The following is a 24,017-nucleotide window of genomic DNA, read 5'->3' as shown; positions in this document are numbered from 1 at the left end:
AAGAAAGCTTATAATTAAAAACCTATAATTTGTGATAAAGCAGTCAAAAGTTATTTTAAAAATACGTTACCAGATATTGGACTTTTTCATATGGTTTTTTATCAGAATGTGCGGATACTTATTAATTGAAAGGGTGATCATATTCAACCAAAAATTACATACTTTTTTCGATAAATATAATAAATAAATAAATGTTTGCTTGTTTGTTTTTTGAAAAAAAGTCATAAATATATATTTGGAGTGTGCAAAACAATTTCATTAGTTCTTTCCTGTGATTATAAAGAATTTATATAGTAATAATCTTAAGACACTAATTTATCTAATAAATACTATTAATAATGTATCTTTAACACTTTAACGATGATAAATGATTGTTCTATGTTAATTACATAACATTAATTTATTTACAAAAATTTAAACTCAGAGATAAGAAACAAAAAGAATTTGTATATGTGTGTATTTAATAGTAAATTAGTTCAATGAACATTGAACTATAATTATAAATATAATTATAATTCATAATTATAATAATAATTTGTATCTTATAATTTAAAATAATAATTCTATCTCACAATATATAACCTTAAAAAATAGACTACTTTCAAAAAGGCAAATAATTATTAATAATTGAAATGATCAGAAACAGTCTTTTTTTTTTAAGTATAAAAACCTTTTAATTGATAAAAACTCAATTTATTTTAGTTTTGTTTTTCTTATAAAACAGTGATGTTTTGAGGAAAGAAAGTTGTACCATTACTGCAATACATTTCTTTTCAAATAATTATAATTTACTAACAGAACAAAATATTTGTACTACAATCAAGAGTAAGTGAAGATATTTTTATCATGTGATGCAAAAAAAAAAAAATTTTGAATAATTATTCAAAACTTTTGAGAGCTACTGATTTTCTGAATCCATGTGTATAGATAAAACGGCAAATTAAATTTGTGTTTGTCAATGTGAAATCATGTGTGATCCAGTAGTCCCAGACTAAATAAAACATGACTTAGGCAACAACAATCCTCAGTGACAGATGTTGGGGTAACATTCTATCAATATTATTTGTAATCCTCTTTCTTCACAAGCGTATCAAAAGTATGCAACAAAATCTAAAATAAATTATCGGTTAAAAATTAAACTATTCAAATGAAAAGTAGTGTCCAAATAAAAATATCATTGGTCAATTTTTTTTTTTTTTGAGTGGTCACGGAGTTTGACAAGTCTTTTCAGTTTATAAGCTGCTCTAATGAAATTTTATTTAAAAAATACATGGGTAAAAATCTTATAGCATATTAATCTTTGACAATTTTGAAAGTCTGCAAATCCAGCAGAATTTCTCTCCCATTAATCTATTTAATATCATGAAAAAACTGCTTTTTCGAAAAAAAGAATGCAAGTCAAAGTGTAGTTTTTTGTGTGCGAGACCATCAGAAGGTTAAGTTAATAGAAAGATACTTTAAACAAATAAATTTTATTTCGATATACTGTTGATTACCCGGCTATAGACCTGTAATAAATTAGGCCATGTCTGCCACTATTTTACATGATAAATGTTTGATTATTTCAAAAATTATAGCAAAATAAATAATAAAGTTTACATATTATTTATTTTGCAATGACTAGAATAAGAAATTTGCGAAATTTTTTTATTAGTTACCTTTTAGTTTGTGCCTTTTAAATGAAAATCTTTATGTTCGTTTTGAAATAAACTTAGTTGAAACAGTTCATGTTTAAAAGAATATGTGATAACAAAAAATTTTTTTATTCATTTGTTCCATCACTTACAAAACACATTTATCAACAGTACAATTTTACAAATATATCCTTCAATTTACAACTATAAATATTGCAGTACAATTTTGAAGAGAACAAGTCATTTTTAGAACTCTCTACTAAGCTTAAAAATGTGTACATATATCTATGTTATATAACAAGAAAAAAACACTGTTGTCGAAAATATTTTCAAATTACTTATTCGTGGATTCACTATTTAATTTATACTCAGGTGTTCATTCAAATATTTTTCTTCTTTCCTAATAGAAAATATATAATTCTCACTGAAATATTTAATAATGCTAAAAAATAGGAAAAGACACTGTCTCTGTTTTGCAGTCGATTTTTTTCAAAAGATGCTGTTAAGGATGTATTCAGATTAATTAGTCACAGATTTACATTCACAATTTATTTTCCAATCAGCTGTCCCATCATAGTATTTTTCTTTTTTCCAGATGGGAACCTCAGATTTTATTGTATCAATACCATAAGAGACTGCATCTAAGGCCTCCTTTCGATGAACAGCACTAGCAGCAACAACCACACTTGTTTCACATATAGGCACACATCCTATACGATGAATAAGAACAACATTAAAAATAGGCCATTTTTGCTTCATAGATCTACTAATTTTTTCTAATTCCTTAACAGCCATTGACTCGTATGCTTCATATTGCAGTTCAATTACTTTTTTACCATTAAAATCATCTCTAGTTGTCCCAATAAAGCAAGCAGTTCCACCGCAGGATGGATGAGATAGTGTTTTAAAAACTTCATTAATGTCAATTTTATTTTTCGTGACGGCTATATAATCCATGCTAACATTGAAATTTATTTGTATCCTTCACTTTTCGAACTATTTACATTTCATGTGTCCTATTTCTAATTTAAGATAACGAAATTTAGTCAAAACACAATTTACTTTGATTTTGATCAGTATTAGGGTATCACGGCATTGCATTGTTTATTTACATCACATGACTTTTATATCTTCATTTCAGTTTATTTAGCTCTTAAATATTTTAATTCTTATTAGTTCTTCAATTTATCCTAATTTTCAGAACAAAAATATGATTTATTTTTTACTATTTTCTAACTGTTATGAGCATAATTTCTCAGAAATTTAAATTTTATTATTTTTCATTTTTTAATTGTAATCGAATTAAAAAAAATAACGCGGTAAAAATAATTCGTCTGCAGCTAAAAGTGTTCGTTTACAAGATTTGTTTGCCTTTTAACTTTTTTTTAAACATATGTTAAACTTTAATTTATGCCTTAAACTTAAGAAGTTTTTTGGTAACAAATAAAATTTACCACCATGCTTGGAAATAAGGCTCTTGAACTAATTAAGCAACTGCAAAGATGTGATTATTTAAACCCAATACAGGTTATTCTCTAAACATCAACATTTTACCTTTTAAAACACTAAACTTTAGATTTACTTTTCATTTAATTGTAGTAATAACTTAATTTTGATCAAAAATATTTCACTGTTACTATATAACTAGCTGTACCCTGCGTGCGTTGCAACGCTTTCAATTTGAATTTGAATTTTGTATTTAAGTGTGTAAATGACATTTGCGATTATGATTTGAAATGCAAATTTTATTTAATGGTGAAAAAAAGCAGTTAATTCTCTAGGATATCATTAGTGCATTTTCAAACAGACATGTATGGTGATGCACACGGAGCATGAAACATATTTTGGACAATGATCTGAAATAAGACTGGATCTATGGTGACATCAAGAATTTCTGCTGATATCTGATCAGTTTTAGAAGGTGGTTTTTTTTCAATAAGCCAAATTAGAATGTGTGCCTGAGGCAATCCTCGTTTTTGCCATTCAATAGAGTACACCCAACACCGTGTCTCTCTAAAAACATGACGCTTCACAATGAAATCAAGTAAAGATTATCATTTTTGTTTGAACACACGTGCTGTAATATCATGACGATCCGATGATGATTGTCCTGGTAACAAAATATCTCTAATTTCAACCCAAGCAGAATTGCACGTAAATGTAATAAATAAATCTAGGAGCCCATATGCGAGAACATATGTCATTGCATCCTGTGAGTATTCATACATGTGCTTTGGAGTCCAAGGCACATGTATGAATACTCAGACATGTATGAATACTACATTTGCAGGGAGTCCAAGTTTTTCTCCCTGCAAATGTAGTCGGCAATATAATCATTTTCCCCACATCATTAGGATTAACGTTACCATCATTAATTATTGCATCCCGTAAATGAATGCATTCTTCTGAACGTAATTTGGTTTGATTTAATTTAATATACAGTAGGCGTTCAGTTTCAATTTTCGCATACATATCGACAATGTATTGATGAACTAATTGTCGACATTTTAAAGTATGATTATCAGCGTTTTGGCAATCATTAATCTATATGCATAAAAACTTATTGCACTTGCTTTCTTATTGGTTTTCTCGCCTGTTTGCGGACTTCTTAATTTTATGTTAAAATAATATCCCTCCTCTCCTCACCAAAATAAAATAGGATATTGCAATGCATCATATGATCGATACGTTTCTGAGAACTCTTTGAACGTCACGATTTCTGCGATGAAGAACTGTATCGCGGGAGGTAAATTCTTCGCCAACTATAACAATAGCCACTTCATCCAATGTTGGCGCATTGTATTTTTCTTTGTGGTGGCCTACAGGTGTTTTTTCAGCTCTAATAACAACTTTGTAAATATCGGATGACATTTAGTCTAGGGCAATTGTGAACAGCCTAATTAACTGATTATGTTGATCGAAAAATTTTTGTAATACGGTAACAATTTTTCGTTTAGTGCCATTGTTTACCTGACAACGTTGATTGACTTGATCATTTGTGTTATCCATGAAATAAATTTGTAGAAATTTATGATCTGCGTTAGGCATTGAAAGAAGTGATCCTTGCACGATGATAAATTTGGCCTTGCACTTTGAATGTTGGGATGTAATTCTCGTTCAGGATACGTGTAGCACCGAATAAAGTCATTTAGAAACACGAATTGTACCGGCGTATATGCGCCAAAAAATGTTTCGATTGGTTTGTTTGACCTGATACGAAGGTTGATAATGTCTCGGCAGGCGACGTAAAATCTTGTAGTTTCTGTATGCTTCTAGAACAGCAAATTTCAGCTGTTTCATTTTTAAATTTGAGAGCATTACAAAACATACATAATTGATATATTTCTCCGATGATGACACTTGGGGGAAGACTATAGTTTGTTGTCGGATCATAGTGAAATGCACTGAAATTCAAATCAGAGTATTGGCAGCGTCTGAATAGCGAAATGCGTTCTCGGTCGGTTTTCATTCTTGCTTCCCGTTGCTCTGATGTTTCCGACGAACGGGCTTGTGTAGTTCGTAGTTGATTTGTTGACAGTCTTCTTTCCTGTTGCTCAGACGTTTCTAAGGAACGGGAAAAAGCATTATGTTCTCGATTAGTTTCAAGTCTTTTTCCCGTTGCTCCGATGTTTCTGAAGCACGGGTAGTTCTCTTTTTGCGCGCTTGAGATGTCGACCGACTAAGAGCGATTTGCTTAGGCGGCATATTTTTGCAAATATTCTTTCTGACAACGAAAAAGAAATGTAAAAGTTGGCAGTGGTCGCAAATTTGCTAAATCGAAATATCACATACATATTTTAAATAATAAAAAGAGCAATAAAAATGAGATGAATAAGAAATATGAAAATTATAAGATTTAAAACAAAAATCAATTTTATAAATGAAAGAAATAAAATGGATGAATTCGAAAACTTTGCATAAATAAACAAACAAACTAATAGTTTTCAAATGACAACTGTCACAGCACTGCAATCTTCGAAAAGTATATTTAATTTTGCTAACCTAAAATTACGTACTAAATATAAATATTTCTGAAAACGTGCAATTTGAATGAAATTTGCTTTTGTCTTTATATTTATTAAACAGTTTTCACAGTACTGAATCCGTGATACGACCAACAATTAAGAAATCTATTCTCGTTGATTTTACTTGCTTGTGCTCACCTGACATAAAGAAAAGCGCTAATTAAAAATTAAAGTATATGCAATTTACTTTAATTTACTTTTCTAAATGAATAGAGTTATAAGATAGAAAATATCACTGTTGTTATCTTCAAGATATTTGAAAATTGAATCGTTTATAGCAAAATATAAAACAATGGCTAGCTTTTAACCAATCAGAAAATTCCATTTCGACTTTCACTGATATCGCTGGAACGGTTTATCGCACGGGATAAAAAGTATCCTATGTCCTTCTCCTGGCTCTAAACTACCTCCCTGCCAATTTTCAGCTAAATCGGTTCAGCCGTTCTTGAGTTATAAGTGAAGTAACTAACACGACTTTCTTTTATATATATAGATATGCCATAAATATGGGGATATTTCACAGTAAATTTCGTCAGAATTTATATACCTAAACTATAGAACTGTTCCTTTCAGGGAAATGAAAGGTACTAGCTAAGTTTAACATCAAAATTTAAGTGTTTTAATTGTAGTTTTAATAATAAAATTACCCTAATTATTTTTTAATTAACACATGTATACTCTCTACATAATTTTTTTATCATGAAACAAAAGTAAAATAAGATCAAAATGAATCCTTAATATCAATAGTGATTGAAGCAATTAAAAGCTTACTTTTCATTTCCTTTAACAACCTATTTAAAATAAAAGTTACAATTACTACGAAAAGCGAAAAAAATTAAACATGTTTTTGTATTTGATTGAAGAATTGTTCACAAACATATTTATTTTAGGATGAAGTTATGAAACAAGTATTCGAAGAAATGAAGGCATTATATGAAGAAAATCAAATTGATGTGTATGTAAAATAATTTTGATAAGCAATACTAATATACTTCGTATTTATTGCTTACAAAATAGTTATGCTTAAATTTTGTGTCCCTATGTATAATGAATTTATAATGCTTTATTTCATGTGTAGTTGTTTTACTCATTAAAATGTCTGAAATATTAAATTGATTTAAGTGTTTTATGACTAGTGTATTTAAACAGAAGGTAGGACAAATTCAATATTATAACTGATATTTTAACTCAATAAATGCCTAAATTCCAGTTTTGTAAGCATCTACTTTTTATCTTTTCTGCCACACTCCTACTTAGTTAACATTTTAATTTTTATTAACTTACGACTAGGAATGTATCATTTATTTAGCCATTTTGCTGAATATTCGTTTATTCAAATGTTCAGCCTCATATTCGGCAAAGTATTTGGGAATTTAAAAAGATTTAATCGAGAATAATCTAAAATCACATTTTTAACCATACATTATTAGAAATAAAATCTTTAGCTAAGCATTTTAAGATATCTGTTTCTCTTTTGCTTTTATTATTAACTTTTCTATTTATTTACATTTTCAATATGACAAAGGGTGTTTCTAATAAACCTTCTTCTTTTATCATAATTTTTTCTAAGGTATGGCAATGCAAAAAAGTTAATTTAAGATTTTCAGTGTTACACTTATAAAAAAAAAAAATTGCTTTTATTGAATTTTTTACTATGGCACATTAATTTTTACGAACGTTATTGTTTAACTTTATTCTTTTTTTCTTCACCTTTTTTTAAAATACAGTAATTGTAAAACTGCTTTTCGCTTTAAAATGTTCATTTTAAAATTTAGATAGATCTTTATTTTTCCTCTTTTGTTTTTGAACATAATTTTTTGTTTTTAGGATAGTCCAGCCTTTTTAAAAACCGTTTCTGTATTTGCTTTGATCAGGGTTGGCAAGATTTTGCCGCAGGTGGAAAAAACTATGGTAAATACCGGTAAAAACTGTCCTGGCAAAAACAGGTTTTTGCCAAGCAAAGTGGCAAAAACCTATATTTTCCAAGATGAGAGGACAAAAACACATTTTTGATACAAAATTATTCCTAAAATTGAAATATATACTATGAATATAAATAATTACAAAAAAATTAACAAAACTATTATTCCATAATTAAATGATAATGTAATAATATATCATTTTAGTAGTTTAAAACATTATTGATTGGAAAATTTGTGATTATTCTCCAGTGATTATTCCAGATTTTTTCCAGTGAAATGAACTTATTTTAAATTAATACAAGTATAATTTAAAGCATAAAATATCTATCAACATGTGTAGTTAATTATTGTACTAATAATAATTTTTTATAATAAATAATAGTATTATACAAATAATAATATTTATTTGTAAAAAAACATTTATTTTAGGATTCTAAAATGAAAAGAGATCAAAAACTTTCTTTTAAAAATTAGTACCCTTAGGTATATTAATTATTAATATGTTAAAAATAATTTTTTCATGTAATGTATCAAAATTATTATTCCTTATGATTGATTTAAATTTGTTTCAAGTATTTTGTAATAATATTTAATCAGCAATTTAGATAATTTGGTTTTTGCCGGTTTTTACCAGGTTTTTGCCACTGTCCTGGCAAAAACTCCAACCCTGGCTTTGATTATAATCAGGGTTTGCGCTATATTTACTTCTTTTTCTTACTTAGCTGTCTTCCGTAAGAAGTTTTCTTTTATTATTATTATGTGATTTGGCTGAATGTTCAGTGATCGGCTAAATCACTATTGGCTATATCCCTACTTATGACTATGGTATCAGAATTTACGAAATATATCTACAACTCTATATTTATAAATCCAAATTTGCTTGCGACTTGCAGTCAGCCAGAGATTATTACTGTGAAAAATCAACTTAATCTAACATTCACATAGCAAAATACTCAAATGTAAGTCTTTTATTATAAAAACTTTATACTGTTTAAATTTAAGTTGAATTTTATAATGAATGTGATGGCACTGAACTGTTGGACTGCAATTCTATGCTGTGTGACAGCTTGTAACTTTTTTGGCTGTAAATTGATTGGTATCAGCTTGTCTGGGAAGTAAAGGCCGTTACGTTCAATTCTAACCACATCGCTATTATTATATTGTTCATTTTAAAATTTTGGAGTCGTAACCTCCATAATCCTGTTAGACGACAACTAGCTATAGCATGAGTGTTTTACTTTTCTACATTTCAATGAAACTCAAATAAAAAATTGGAAGAAATAAGATAAACTTGTGTATCAATAAATTTTGATTCTTTTAGCATACTGTATTCTTTTCATATCTGTTCAACTTCATATAAATTGTGATAGTTAATTTTAAATTGTAACAACTAAATCAATTGATCACTCAATACTATTCTTTAACTTTTTGCATGGACACAATTCTTTGTAAACAATATTTTCGTTTTTTTGTGATAATAAAGTCTTGTAAGTATTGTCGTATGCATCATTCAGTTTTAAATCTTTCATTTTTCTCAGAAATGCATCAATAACAAGTGAAATGCAGTATCATGCAGCTGTACAACTTAGACATGCTGTGTTATTAAGGAATCAACGGTGCATTTTAGCTTATTTGTAAGTATATATTCATTTTTATTCTTAACTTCATATCATTAAAATTCCTTGATACATTTATTTAAAATTTTTAGAATTGCTATCATTATACTTCATTCTGTTTGTTTTTGTTCTTTTAATTTTTACAAATATTTTTTTGACTTTACAATAAAACAAACTACAAAATATTAAATTATACTTAAAGCAATAAATATTACTTATGCCTTTTTATATTTTGCTTTATTAAAACATAGTACGAACATACCTTTTATACTTTAGTTAAAAGTTGACTCTGTTCTTCACATTTTAACTAAACATATTTTTTTTTAAATAAGTAAATAACAAAAAGAAAGAATATAAAATAAAATAACCTTTTTTTTCATTAAGAAGGAAAAACATTCATTTGATTTTTTATACAATTCTTGAATAAATTAGTATCTGTCTTAAAAATAATAGAAATCAAAATTTTATTGAAAGAATGATTAATGAAAATAAATATAAGGTCCCCCTTATGGAATTCATTTGGAATGGAATGGCAATTATGCAAAAATTTATGGAATTCAAAGAAATAAATAAATTGACGAATTAAGTTATTCCTGTTATATTTAATAAAACAGTTTTCTTTTTTGATAGTAAGTTGAAAAGGTGGCATATAGAATTTAGAAATGTGTTAAAATAAACTTTAAGAAAGGCATATTTTAATATTTAAGTGATTTACATTTTTAATTTAGCAGCAAGATTTGATGATAGTCAGGAAAGAGCAGTTTTTTAATGCTAATTTTTTTCATACATGAAAGATTATTTCTGTCTGGAATGTCATGGTTATGGATTTATGTTGAAATGAATGTGAGACAAGGACACAAAGTGATTACTCCAATCAAAGCTAATTTCTAGGCCATAATATTACATTGAAATATTGTGATTTTTATTAACTATTCCGTGTATTAACCATTTTTTTGCAGTGAAAAATTTTTTAAAGCGACACATTGTTTTTTAACCATGAAAACTTTTGTAGGAATTCTCCTTAGGGCTGCCAGAATTTTCCCCCAAAACTTGTTTGTGCATTTAGACATATTCTGCGCTCCTATAGCCTGTTACAAAAATGTTAACATTTACCAATTTTGTGCCATAAAAAAATTGAAAGTTTTGTTATTTTTATGCAAGCTGGCAATCAACAAAGCTATATGAATTTATGCTGAAATCTTTTCAAATTGAGCCCATCAAAATGCAATTATCAAAATATATAGTTTGAAATTCAAATGTTGTAGTAAAATTTACTTTAAAGTTTTTGGATCTACAGCAATAGCTGACGAGAAAACGATTAAAAAGCTCCGGCTACATACAATGGAAATGTTGCAAATCAAGCTCAAATGCTTGTTTAAAGATTGCATATGCATTTTATTTAATATTATGTTAAATAAAAGTCAGACTTTAAAATACTATGTGATTCTATGAAATCCACACCAATAACTAGAGAAAACGGCCGAAAAACATCTTGGATATGTGATGCATGTAGCACATCCCTTATTTCAAAGAGGATAACTCAAATAAGTTACTTAAAATTTACATGATATAATATTGTAAAAACCATAAGGATTTTTGACCTAATCCTAGTGATTTGGTCAGTTTTATTTCAGCCAAATAAAAAAATAATAATCAAGAAGTATTAAAAAAATTGGGAATATTGTAGAATAAAAAATGAAAGTGAAATTATGTAATTTTCATGATTATAAAATTTTGTGAAGAGCAAAAAGAGAAATTCGTATTAGACTGTATGCCTATCAAAGTACTGTAACTTTTAAAAATATGTGATGATTTTAAACTGCTCCAAGGATTGTTTTTTTTTTTTTATCATTATTATTTTCTATGCATGTAATTAACATATCTTTTGTGAGTATTTCAAATCAAAAATATTGCATTTGAAAATCTAATTATTAGGTCAAAAATTATTGAGAGTGTCATAATTTATTTCTACTTCTATTTTCAGATATAATAGATTGCAAATGATTCGAGATATTAGATGGGGCTTTGGTGCTATCTTACCTCCTGAAGTTCGAGCTTGCTTATCTGAATCAGAAGTAAAGATTTAAGATGTGTTATTTTTTATTCATTTGTAGACTTGTGAAAAGAAATACAAACCTTTTTTTTTTCTATATATGTATGCATTTAAATATTGTAAAACCGATCTTCTTTAAGGAAATTATTTATGTTTTAGGCTATGTCAATATGCTATTGATTTATCTTTAAATTCGCACTAAAAATTTCAGATATTAATTTTATTAACTCAGGGTTGAGATTCTTCCGCGGATTTGCGGATTTCCGCTTTTTTTCAGATTTTTCCATTTTTCCCGCTAATTTCCGCTGAAACTTTATTTTACACAAGTTAAAATATTTTATGAGGAATTTAATTTTCCGGAGAGCGAAATTATTGAAGTCCTCATTCCTCCTTCTGAAGTTTCTCTAAAAATCATTTCCTTGGGATAAAACTGGTTGACCTTTATACAGGGATGAGATTTTTTTTCGCTTTTGTCTCTCAAATTTCAGCCTTTTTATCAAAAACTCCTATTCTCTAAAAGTTTCATTTTTTTAATTTTTTTATATAAGTATCCCGCTTTTTTTTTTGAAAATTCAGTCGTTGAAGTAAAATAATTATACTAATTTACGATTTTCAAAGAAAAACAGAAAGTTCAAACTACGTCCTAGCTGCTAACCCTTCCGCATTTTTACTTATATTTTCTCATTTCTCCGATTTCACGCACAGAAAATAAGATTTTCCGTATTTTTTATCCGTTGGCGGGATAGCTCGTGTTTTCGTAATTCAGACGTCGCTGCTTCTTGTATTTTGGAGTGAAAGCAAACAAAAAAAAGAGAGAAAAAATAGAGGTGGATTTGCGGTGAAAATATTTATTTGCTCATTCAATTAATCTTGTAAATCTTTATTTATTATGTCCAAACATAAAACAATACGAACAAGCCTTTTAGAAATCCCAAGTTCAGACTCTGCAAATATCTCGATTTTTATTCACGCGATTTTAATATCAATCATCGATTTTCGTATTTACCTGATTTAAAAGTTACGCATTGCAATTCTTATTTACGCTTTTTAAATATCGTACATAATGACTCATATTTACGAGATTTAAAAGTCCAATATCGTGTTTTGTATTTATGCATTTTTAAAATCGTGATTTTATTATGAAACATCGATTTTCGTATTTACCTGATTTAAAAGTTGAACGTTGTGATTCTTATTCAGGCGATTTAAATATTGTACATTGCGATTCTTATTTACGAGATTTAAAAAACCAATATCGCGATTTGTATTTACGAGCTTTTAAAACTCTATGTAGCTACGCGAGCTTAAAATCCAATGTCGTGGGTTCGTTTTTGCGGTTGTAATATTGCGCGATTTAAAAATTATGCATCGTGCTCTAAAAATTACGCATCATGATTTGTATTTTCGCATTTTTTAAATTCGGTGTTGAGTTTCATATCCACGTGATTTAAAAGACTCATATCGGGATTTATAATCACATGGTTTACAGGTTTAAAAATCGCACTTTTTTGTCAAATTTTTGTTTTTATATATATATATATTCTTGGATTTCCTCTTTTTTACTATCTGACTACTCTCATCCCTGATTAACTGCTTTACTAATTTTTGATTGGACTGTTTTGTAAAAATTAGTTAAATTAAAAGATCCCTAAATTTTATATTGTATTAAGACAGATTTAGTTACACATATTATGATATCTTAAAATAAAATTTAAATCCTCAAATTTTGCTCAGTTACCATTGCAAGTTCACTCACTAACTTGATTTCTAAACTTTTATTTAATTTAATTTTTGGTAATTTTGCAAGCTTGTTGAAACATTTTTTATTAAGAAATTAGTCTATGTTGCAAAAAATTTTTTAGTATTTCTAATAGTTATTTTGTATTCATTATTTTTATTGCCTACATTAACTAAACACATTTTTACATAAAATTTATTATAGAAATAAATTAGACTTATTTATTGTTTAATAACTCTAAATTGAAAACCTCTTTATTATAATGTATTTCATAATAAGGTTGTATCATGCTATTACTTTATAATAAAGGAATCACAGGGTTCCCAGGGTACTTAAAAACTGCTTAATTTTTATTTTGGAAAATAAGAGCCCTTAAAATTACTTAATTTTGGTTCAAGGTTTTTAAATGAGCTTAAATTTTCATCATCACTATAGTTGATAGAACAAAATTTCTGTCTTGCAACAATATTTAAAACAAAAAGTCGTTCTTTTATCACCTAGAATGTGACCATCCCTCAAAAGTAGAGCATTTTAGAAAGACTAGAAGGAATGTGTGTGAGGGGGCTACGGGGAGAAAGCATGTCCTTTCATTAATATATTCTTCCTTTTGCCTAGAACGATATGATACTCTATGAGGATAGTGAAACACTCTAAAAGAAAAAAAATGCAGTGTGGACAATGGGGATACTGCCCATGGAAGAGATCATGCTTTTATTGTGGTAGAAAACCCATATTGACCTTTAAAATCAATAAATTTCAAGAAGTTCAGTTCTACTGGTAACACATGTGCTTATGGGAACGAAGTAAAACCCTAAGATATCAGAAAAAATTTTGAACTAGAATCCGTAATGAAAACTAAGGAAATTATTGCATAAAAATTTTAATCTTCTCAATTAATCGATCCCAAACTTTTTGTTATTAATGTCTATTAGAATAAAATGCAAATGCGGATTTTAATAATCATTTTGTTCAATTAACATTGCAACCTAATATAATTTTTTTTAATATTCTTTCTTTCTTTATTTTTTTAAATATTCTATTCAATTTTTGGTTTGCTTTAAAATTAGTCCATGTTTCTCACTAGATTGTTTAGCTATATAAAGTTAATTCTTAAAAACAGTTTTGGCTGGAAATAATTTTATGTAAAGCTCATCATAAAAGTAAATATAAAATATTTGCTGTTTAGTAATAATTTTAAAATGGTTAAGTTACATACCGTTTTCAATATGTTTTTACAAACATTACCTGATAAGGTGATATTTTCGGATTACTTTATAATAAACGAATACCATTTTCAGTTTTAAACTGTTAATTTTGGATAAAGATAAAATATCAAATCATAATGATAATAGAGATTAATTTTAATAATGATAGAGGATGGCGTAAATATCTATAAATGATAAAAAAATTTATAATTTATCCGTATTTGTTAATTAAGAAACCTTAAAAATTTTCTGGCAATAGAAATGTGTTGCTATAGGTATTTTTTTTTTTTTTGTGTGTCTGTGTGTGAATGATAATATTTAAATTTTTCTGTCCAGTAAATATGTCCGGAATATTAACCTTGTCTTTATGTGGTATAAAGAGATATATTAACATAATTCAATTTTTGAAATAACAGTGAGAAACATTGAATAAATAAAATGTTTTAGATTTGGTTTATTACTTACTAGATTTGGTTTATTATTTACTAGATTTGGTTTATTATTAATTAGATTTGATTTACTTAGTTAAATAAAATTCAAAAAAGATATATTAAACCAATATGTTGTGTTTTTATAGCTAAGATTTATTTAAAATGTTATTTTACCACCTAGAATATTTTATTTTTTTGAAGTTATTGAAAACATTTTTATTTTTTTAAGGTTAATTGGTTTTCATCATACAACCGAAATATAGCTAGTTACATGTCATCCATTGGTGGTGTTGGAGTTGATCTTTTCACGAATCTGCAACCTCCTAAATCTCTATATATACAAGTAAAAATGCTTTTATATTTGCTTTTTTTTAAATACAATCATTGTGTTTCATATTTTCTGAATGTTTTATTGTTGTAAAAAAATAAAATATAAAGAACAGAATTTAAAAATTATATTGCCCTATCCATGTAAAACTTATGATCTGGCATGCATTTTCAACCCTTACCTGCCCTGTAAAGCAATATCAATTCTTCAAATTCTGACAGAAATTGCCTAGCATAATTAAATAAATAAATTATAAATATAATAAATAAATAAAATAACAAAACAAGCAAATAAAAGCCATTCAAAAGGAGAATAAATAAGAATTTGTAAAAATAAGTTAGATTATTCCCCAATTCATGCTATTTTTTAGTAAAAATGAGTGGTTATGACACTGAACTGTCAATGTGAAGAACCATGGGTTCAATCCCCGGTACCCGCTTAAAGCCCACCCAGTTTCAAAACAAAAAGTTTTAAATTTTTTTAGACATAGTAATTAACTTTCAAAAACTAGTCATATTAAAATAGAATAACAACATGATAGAATGTGAATGATAATGCAAATAACTCTGCAACAATTGCTGTCATTGAAATTTGAAACATAAAATGAAATAAAAGAAGTACTGCAAGAGCATTAGAGACATAGTAAAGTGAGACACTCTGATACTGGAAATAGTAAGTAAAAGAAAAGAAAGGGAGCTTAGGTTTATTTGAATCATATGTATCTTTAGAAATATTGTATTTTAAACTAATTCCCTAAAAAAAAAATATTGATTTTTATTTATTAATATAAGTGTTTTTATTTATTATTCTTAGGTTAGATGCCTGAGTGAATATGGTGATTTTGAAACAAGTGATGGAAACACTGTTGTTTTGACAAAAAACAGTACTGTAAGTTTCTCTTGTACAAATTATTGTTTTCAGTGTTTTTATTTTTCTCTTTTTTTGTTAATCATTAATTTCTTCGTTACAATGAACCTTAAATAATGCTATTTTTCATTTCTTTTTCTAAAGCGGCAGATAAGGGAGTGGTAAATTTCGAAACTAAGATTTATTATTTTGATTTGTTGGTGTCTTTTATACCCATTAAAGCTAAAATATAGTTGACTTTCTAAAACTAAAATATAGTTTATATAGTGGTAAATTTAGAAACTTATTTTGTTTGCATATCTTATTTATTCTTTACTCGGTGTGTTATTTTTGTCCATTATTGTGCCAAACAATGAACACACATTTATACTTTACTGACGTGAAATAGGCATAATAAGAGTTACCTTCTGAAAGCAAAAAGACAATTGTCTTTTTGAATATCTTAATTAAAATAAAGCAAATTTGGTTTTAGCTGCTTTAGGCACTTTTCCATTTTGATTTTATGTTTTAATTGTTAATTTATTTTTTGTCTTTTTCGTATTTGTAAATTAAAAAATATTTTTTTTTAGACTTCTGAGAGCATCTAAGCCTACTTGCTTAAGAAGTTCCACTTCCTGTTGCTTAATCTATTATTTATGTATTTAAAATTGATGCATTGAGTTTAAAATTAACACGTTGAAAGTTTTTCTTAATGAAAAAAGTTAATTTTTAAGGTGCATTAAATTTATTTGTAACTTATAAACATTTGTCTGTTAATCTGCAAATTGATATTGCTCTGTAATTGTGTAGTTACATAGCAGTTATGAAGATTTTAACTGCTGTAACATAGGTATATACCAATAGTATATATTTTAATTAGTATATATTTTAATTGGTTTATTTTTTAATTAAAACAAGGTTCCCATGGTCTTGAAAAAGCCTTAAGAAGTACTTGAATTTAATTTTGATTTTCAAGGGCCCCCAAAGAGTACTTGAAAATAATGCTAAGTCCTTGAAATATTCGAAATGGACTTGAAAATTATCAGAAACTCGCAAAAATCGCCCTATTTCTGGCATTTATGTGTTGAACTTTTCACGCATGCGCGTATGAACAAAAGAATGACTTTTCCGCCTTTCAGACGATGATGACGTAATGCTCTTCGCTCTTATCAGTTGTTGACGTCACGATTTCCCTCTTGCCAACGCAATCGTTAACAAAGACTGGTTTGACTGGTAACTCAAGGAGGATAAGTTATATATCAATATATTTTTACTGCGTTAATTCATATCGCTGTGTTAACACGTTGGTTTGTTGTTCGTATTTTTCCTCGGTAGTACATTCAGGCTATTGTTTATTAGTTCAAATAAAATAATGGGTAAATGTGTTTTTAACGTTTTGTGGTTAAATAAGCCAGAATATAGTGACTGACTGAAGCAAGGCGATGGAAAGTATAAAGCATCTTGCCGATTATGCTCAAAGGAATTTGATGTCTCAAAAATGGGAGAATCAGCCCTGCGATCCCACAATGAAGGTAATTATTTTTCGTTTTATTATATTTTGTTACATTAATAAATTAAAAAACTCATTGTTAAAAGTTTTTTTTGTTGTCAAAACTAGTTTTTGGAGTAATTTGAATCAAAATTATTATTGCATTACTTTAAATTTACTGCATTATTCCTTCTAAAATATAAGCAATTTGCTTAAGTTTAAAAATGAAAAGTGATTGTTTTAAGCGCTTTTCAATGTGTGTTAATACAGTGTTTTCACTACAGCGCGAGAACGCGAGAATCTCGCATATTTTTTTCTTTTCTCGCATTAAAAAATGATTACCGCGAGAAATTCGCGCATTCTATAAACCAATTTCAAAATTCGCGAATTTCTCGCATTTTGAAAAAAATTTCGCATTGCGCCATTTAGAATAAAATCCGTTTCACTTTTCTTCCTGGATCTTTCATCGTTCTTTTCAACATCTGCCCCATTATCTAGCTTCCCTGTTAACCAGTATTGTTAAAATCTTTAAGAACTACAGAACACCATTCGTCCGAACCTCTTTCAGAACGCATTTCTCTGCAACCACGTGTTTACTGTAGGTAAGGTTTCTTCATGTAAGACGTTCAAATTTTTTGCGCATTAATGCAAGGTGGACAAATACCTTGTAAAGGCAATATCTTCTACTCCGAAACGGACAAATGAAAATGAAACAAATGTGGGTAGAAACGATCAAAACGAAACAAATACGTATTTGAGTTACCTAATGAGAATAGCTGATGAAAAAGTAGATATAGAACATTTTCCATATGATGATGCAGCAAAAATATTCAATACTTTAAAGATTAGAAGATATTAAAAATTTATTATAATTAAAGAAATGATTTTTTTCATGTCTCTTTGTGTTTTTGCTTTTTAATTTTTAGAAATCTCACTTAACTTTTTGAAATCTCACCCTGTTTTTGAGAAAGGGTGAGAAATTCTCACCCATTTTTTTTCTGCGATGAAAACACTGGTTAATATTTGATTGTTGTTAATTTATGCACATATTAAGTATCAAAAACTTGTGCATAAACAAAATCAATAAAAATTTCGACTTAATGAATATTATGTTGAGTTTTTTTATTTGAATGTTTTGATTGATTTGAGTTTTTTTATTATTAAAATTAAGTGTATGTTTCGGGAAACTTATCACCTTACAATAATTGTAAATAAAACAAAAAAAGGTCCTAATCATTTGATTATTTAACTATTATAAAAATGGAAGTAGCTCTTTTTATTATCAACATAATTTTTTTTTTACTAACTTAAATGAAAAGTTAAAAAAAAAAAATTAATTAATAGTTTTTTTTTTCTTTAATGTTATCTATTTTTGTCAAAATAAAGATTAAAACAAAATTTAACTACATATTTATTTATTTTTAATTTACCAACATTTATATAAAATGTGTTTAAATACTTATATAAACTAAACATTCAAACAAGATACATAATTGAAACGAAATGTTGAATTTTTCTTACATACATGTACTGAATCTTCATCTTGGATATTGTGAAGAATTTTATTAAAAGAAAATGTTTCTAGTTTAATTAAATTGTTAATTTTAAAATCTTATAGTTAAATTTAAATTATGTTTGTTGTATAAGAGTGATAACTCACTGGTTGATGCACAGAACTATTATGGAAATTTTTGGTTCAATTCCTCAAGGTATTTGAAACCTACACGACTTTAGAACGATGGATGCCAAGTTGTCTCAGATGTAAAGGTGGCCTGTGCACAATGTAACTTGATTAATATTGCCAAAATCATGCCATTAGTTATATAGTTATAGTAAATTTCTACAATGTGCGTGCTATTTTTGGATTATTTTAGTTTTTATATTATAGCACTTATAATAAATAACTTAATTTATAAACCATTGTTAGTGATCAACAGGTTAATATTACTTTCTGTTAGTAACCTGCCACTTTTAGCTTCAAAAATTTTTTTTGCTTAGCCTTCAAGTTTAAATATAAGTATTTATATTATGGAAATAAAACTTCCTTTTCTTGCTTAGTAAATTAGTTTTTTTTTTTTTTTTTTTTTTTTTTTTTTTTTTTTTTTTTTTTTTTACAGGTAAAAAGCACAAAGATCTTTTGAAGAATCTCAAGGCATCAAGCCTTAAAAATTTTGTTGAGCACAAGCAGGTACTGAATATTGAGCAACCAGTGCCCAGTTCCTCTACAAGTAGCATATCTCAAGAAGCAGTGCCTTCTTCTAGTGCTGTTGTGAATTTTGGCACTACTGATAGTACACATGCTGAGATAAGATGGGTGCTAAAGTGCGTTGAAAATAATTATTCTTTTGATTCATGTCAAACAATTGCCGATTTATTTAAAGACATGTTTAGCGACAGTGTGATTGCCAGATCTTTTTCTTGTGGGGCCAATAAAGCTTCGTATTATTTGTGTTTTGGCTTAGCACCATATTTTAAGTCACAAGTTTTTGAGAGCTGTAAACTCTCAGGTGACTATTGTGTAATGTTCGATGAGAGCTTAAATATGTCTCTGCAATCCAAGCAGTTGGATGTTTTGGTCAGATTTTGGGGTGATGAAAATGTTGTCACTAAGTACATTGATTCAAGTTTTTTAGGCCATTCTACAGCTGATGTCACGGTGTCTCATCTTCTCACCACCATCAGCAAATTGGATTTTTCCAATTTAATGGGGGTTTCTATGGATGGACCTTATGTAAATTGGAAGATCTTTGATTTAATTCAAACGAACTTAAAAAATCAATTCGGATGTCAAATACCAAATGTAGGTAGTTGTAGTCTTCATGTTGTGAATAACGGCTTTAAAAGAGGATTTGTTGAGACGCAATGGCATTTGGATGATTTTTTGAGAAGCCTTCATTGGCTATTTAAAGATGCTCCAGCAAGGAAAGAAGACTTTTTAGAAACCTCAGAAAGTAAATTGATGCCTCTTAAATTTTGTGGCCATAGATGGCTAGAGAATGACCCAGCTGCACAAAGAACTTTAGATATTTTGGATGTTTTAAAACTATACATTTCTTCTGTTGAAAAGGGGAAGTTTAACAAACCCAGCTGCAAATCTTATTTGCTTGTAGTTGCTTCATGCAAGGACATACTTCTTCCTGTAAAACTTAATTTTTTTCTGTCAGTAATTAGAATTCTTCAGCCCTTTTTAACATTATATCAGAAGGATTGGCCGATGCTGCCTTTTCTGTTTTGAGGAGAATGATTTTAAATTTATTGGATACTTTCAAAGTCTTAAGGAATGAATCTGTCAGTGCAATGAAAGAGCACTGCGACTTTGCTAATTTTGATTTTAATAATCATAAAGGTAGCATCAGCAAAGTTTCAATTGGATTTGTTGCAGGAAATATACTGAAGAAACTGCTCGCACAGAAGCAGATAACTGCTAAAGCTGGGCTGGACCTTCAACATGACTGCCATTGTGAAAAAAATAGCAGAAAAGTCACCCCTATCTAATCAGTTAGTTCGATGCCTTGCATCTCTAGACCCCAGGAGGATGTATCACAGCAATGATAAATCATATAAGAAAATGGCTATCATTCTGAAAATATTGGCTGGGTGTATAAAAGTCAATGATGCAGAATGTGATTCTATTCTTTTGGAATCTTTGAATTTTTTAATTCTGTTGGAGTAAGTGTTGAGTTTAGAGACTTCAACCAAACAACTCAACGACTGAATGAGTTTCTGAAGAAACACGTGTGTCCATGAGTATTCCAAAGTGTGGAGTGTTGTGAAGAAACTTTTACTTCTTTCCCAAGGGCAAGCTACTGTAGAGAGAGGATTTTCAATCAAGCGTCAGGTTGAAGTTGATAATTTGAAAGAAAAGACATACATAGCTAAAAGGCTTGTGTAAGATGCGTTATTATCCTGTGGGGGGGGGGCAAAGGGGATTGATATCACTAAGGAGATGAAAATTGCTGCTAGAGGTGCTAGACAGAAATACCGTCATCACCTTGACCTTAAAGCAAAAGAGAGAGAGCTTGAAAGGAAAAAAAGACCCCAACAACGATCAAGAGCTCCAAGAACTGCAGTCAAAAAAAATTTGTCTGAAGAAGACTGTGACTGAACTCAGCAAATCAGCTGACAGCTTGCTAGAAAAACCTGAGACAACTGAAAACATATTGTTGGTAAAAAAGGCGAATAGCTTCCGAAGGACAGTAAAAGAAAAGCAATCCGAAATTGAAACCATCGATGAAATCAGTGAATTGACCGAAACCAAGAGGGGAAAAAAATTTGAAAGTTTTCATAAATAATTGGTATATTGTCATATCTTCAATAATTTAAATGTAATTTTAAAATATTTTCATAAACACATGTTAATGAAATTTTTTATATTTCTATGTCACTCAAATTATGTATTTCAAAAATTGATGAAATTTTTTTATAATGGAATTTCAATTATCGTTTATTTTTTTTGCTTCAAATAGAAGTTAACGAAGCCTTTAATTTTCATCTCTTCTTTTATCCAGTTTTTATGTGTTTTATTATTTTTTTCAAGTTTCATTTATGATTTGGAAACTTTTACTGTGTGTTTAGTGCATATAGCTTAGGAGTCTTGTATATATTTACTTCACATTTGTGTTAAATCAGCTTAAAATTTACTAACATCCTTGACTTGTTCTTGTTAACATGATATAGATGATCTTGAAAATAACCTTTTTTTTCTTTATGATATGTGTTTTTAAAGTTGGTTACATCTTTAACATTTTGTTTTATTAAAATTTGATTTTCTAAGGCTTTATTTGGTAAAATGTGTATTTCAAAGGTTTATGCAATGTTCTTAAAACTGAATTTTAATTATTGTTTATTTTATTTTTTTGCTTCTAATAGAAGTTAACAAAGCCTTTAATTTTCATCACTTCTTTTATGCAGTTTTTATGTATTTTATTATTTTTGTTCAAGTTTCATTAATGATTTGGAAAAATTTTACTGTGTATTTACTACATATAGCTTAGGAGTCTTGTATATATTTAAATCTAGTACTTATTTATTTCACATTTGTGATAATTCAGCTGAAAATTATTACTAATTTATCTTTTCTTAAGGTAATTTAATTCTGCTAAAAAAAAAATTTTTTTTTTTTTTTAATGTTTTATTCTGAATCCTTGACTTGTTCTTGTTACCATGATATAGATGATCTTGGAAATAACCTTTTCTTTCTTTATGATATGTGTTTATATTAATATTATTACGACTTTAACATTTCGTTTTATTAAAATTTGATTTTCAGGGACTTTATTTGATTCTTTTTTTCATCATATTTTATCACAGATATTCAACAATTATTTGGTGTATTTGTTAATGTTCTTTACATATCGTATGAGACATGAGTTTTTTACAAATAAATATCTTTTAATAATTTTAAATAGTGTGTTTTCTATTTTTCTTTACTGTGGAATTGTTATTATAAATAAGTTTAAGCGTACTTTGTTTTTTATTGTACAGATCATTTAAAATGTTTCTTTTTCTTCATGACTTGTTCGAATCTGCTTATTCAGAGGTTGTATATCTAACTTCTTTATATCTAGGCCCTATGTAAAATTCAGAGCACCTTTGCTTTTTTTTTTTTTTATGCGAGGGTTACTTTTTGAAGTAAAGAGAGAGGGATGGAAGTCTTAATTTTAGTATTTTTTTCATATCATTTTAGTTTAAAATGTTAAATTTTAGTCTATCTTTTACTTGAATTTAAGTCCTTGAAAATTTTATGATTAGTCTTAAAAAGTCCTTGAATTTTTTTTTTTTTTAAAGTAGAGCATGGACCCTGTAAAATGATTGATAATTGAATTACTTTCCTTGTGTCTTCTCCAAGCATATAAAATAGTACATATGTTGGAAAGTTTATTTTGTTGAATAGTTGGAGATTTTTTTTTCTACTTGATAAAATTTAAAAATTTCTCATATATTTGTTGTAAAATATTTATAAACTTAAACTTTCTTTTTTAATTTTTTAAATATCTGAAATCATCCTAACTAACCATATTGTAAAATGCCTTACATTATTTCTTTCTGTGTTCTGAATTTCATATATTTGTTTTACACTCTGTTTTCTCTGACCTATGTATTTAAAATCTTTATATTTTTAAATAAGTAGTTATAAAAATCTCCTTGAACAAAAACACTTTTCTTTGTTATGCTTTTATAGCACTATTGTGTTAAATGAAACAAATTTTGATTAACACGATAATGGGGGGAAAAGCTATTTCTTATTTTTATTCCATATATAAGCATAAGCAGATATATTTATTATTTTATTCTTTTTTATATTTTATGGTATATTTTTATTTTAATAATTTTAAATCAAAAATAAACATCAAAAACTTTACTATTTGTGTAATTTAAACTGATTGAAATACTTTTGTATTTTGTTGTTGTTTAATATTGAAAACATTAATTTTTTTCCTTTTTTTAAAGATTTTATAGGCGAGTTTTATTAACAGTAATAGTAAAAATTTTATTTTTTTAAATGTGTTAAAATTAATCATACTGTTACAATTTTTTCAGCATTTCTTACAGAGAAAAGATTGTGAGAAATTAATCCATCAAGGCATCTTAGAGCATATAACAGATTAGATATAAACTGGACTCTAATGAAATATAAGTAAATGTATTTCATGTAAAATTGTAAATACAATCTAAAATTTTGTATTAATCATTTTCATATACATAATAAATCAGTTTCGAATTTTTAAAA

At 27.6% G+C, this 24,017-nt stretch overlaps 3 protein-coding genes across 3 annotated transcripts; 2 read left to right on the top strand and 1 right to left on the bottom strand.

The window, feature by feature from the left end:
• Positions 1 to 1,773: 1,773 nt before the first annotated feature.
• On the bottom strand, positions 1,774 to 2,743 carry LOC107446918 (molybdopterin synthase catalytic subunit). Its single transcript, XM_016061697.4, has one exon. The coding sequence runs from the start codon at positions 2,589 to 2,591 to the stop codon at positions 2,154 to 2,156; it is 438 nt and encodes a 145-aa protein (XP_015917183.3). The 5' UTR covers positions 2,592 to 2,743; the 3' UTR covers positions 1,774 to 2,153.
• Positions 2,744 to 2,938: 195 nt separating this feature from the next.
• On the top strand, positions 2,939 to 24,017 carry LOC107446925 (DNA replication complex GINS protein PSF1). The gene is made up of 7 exons (XM_087150268.1): positions 2,939 to 3,161; positions 6,550 to 6,614; positions 9,120 to 9,215; positions 11,182 to 11,272; positions 14,854 to 14,967; positions 15,766 to 15,840; positions 23,828 to 24,017. Exons 1-7 carry the CDS (start codon positions 3,093 to 3,095, stop codon positions 23,894 to 23,896), a joined length of 579 nt encoding a protein of 192 aa, XP_087006394.1. The 5' UTR covers positions 2,939 to 3,092; the 3' UTR covers positions 23,897 to 24,017.
• LOC122268806 (uncharacterized) lies at positions 17,009 to 21,558 on the top strand. Its single transcript, XM_043039208.3, has 2 exons — positions 17,009 to 17,330; positions 19,405 to 21,558. The coding sequence occupies exons 1-2, from the start codon at positions 17,297 to 17,299 to the stop codon at positions 20,520 to 20,522; spliced, it is 1,152 nt and encodes a 383-aa protein (XP_042895142.2). The 5' UTR covers positions 17,009 to 17,296; the 3' UTR covers positions 20,523 to 21,558.

Source organism: Parasteatoda tepidariorum, chromosome 8, assembly GCF_982258835.1.
Source record: "Parasteatoda tepidariorum strain Cologne lab strain chromosome 8, Ptep-v5.0, whole genome shotgun sequence".
In the NCBI taxonomy this organism is placed as follows: Eukaryota; Metazoa; Arthropoda; class Arachnida; order Araneae; family Theridiidae; genus Parasteatoda; species Parasteatoda tepidariorum.
Note: the sequence above shows the minus strand (reverse complement) of the source record. Positions and strands in the feature narration are given on the sequence as shown.

Coding starts and splice junctions, on each gene's coding strand:
- LOC107446918 (XM_016061697.4), bottom strand. CDS start 2,591: ATGGATTATATAGCCGTCACGAAAAATAAAATTGACATTAATGAAGTT.
- LOC107446925 (XM_087150268.1), top strand. CDS start 3,093: ATGCTTGGAAATAAGGCTCTTGAACTAATTAAGCAACTGCAAAGATGT. Junction 6,615..9,119: donor GAAGAAAATCAAATTGATGT/GTATGTAAAATA, acceptor CATTTTTCTCAG/AAATGCATCAATAACAAGTG. Junction 14,968..15,765: donor CTAAATCTCTATATATACAA/GTAAAAATGCTT, acceptor TATTATTCTTAG/GTTAGATGCCTGAGTGAATA.
- LOC122268806 (XM_043039208.3), top strand. CDS start 17,297: ATGGGAGAATCAGCCCTGCGATCCCACAATGAAG. Junction 17,331..19,404: donor CCTGCGATCCCACAATGAAG/GTAATTATTTTT, acceptor TTTTTTTTACAG/GTAAAAAGCACAAAGATCTT.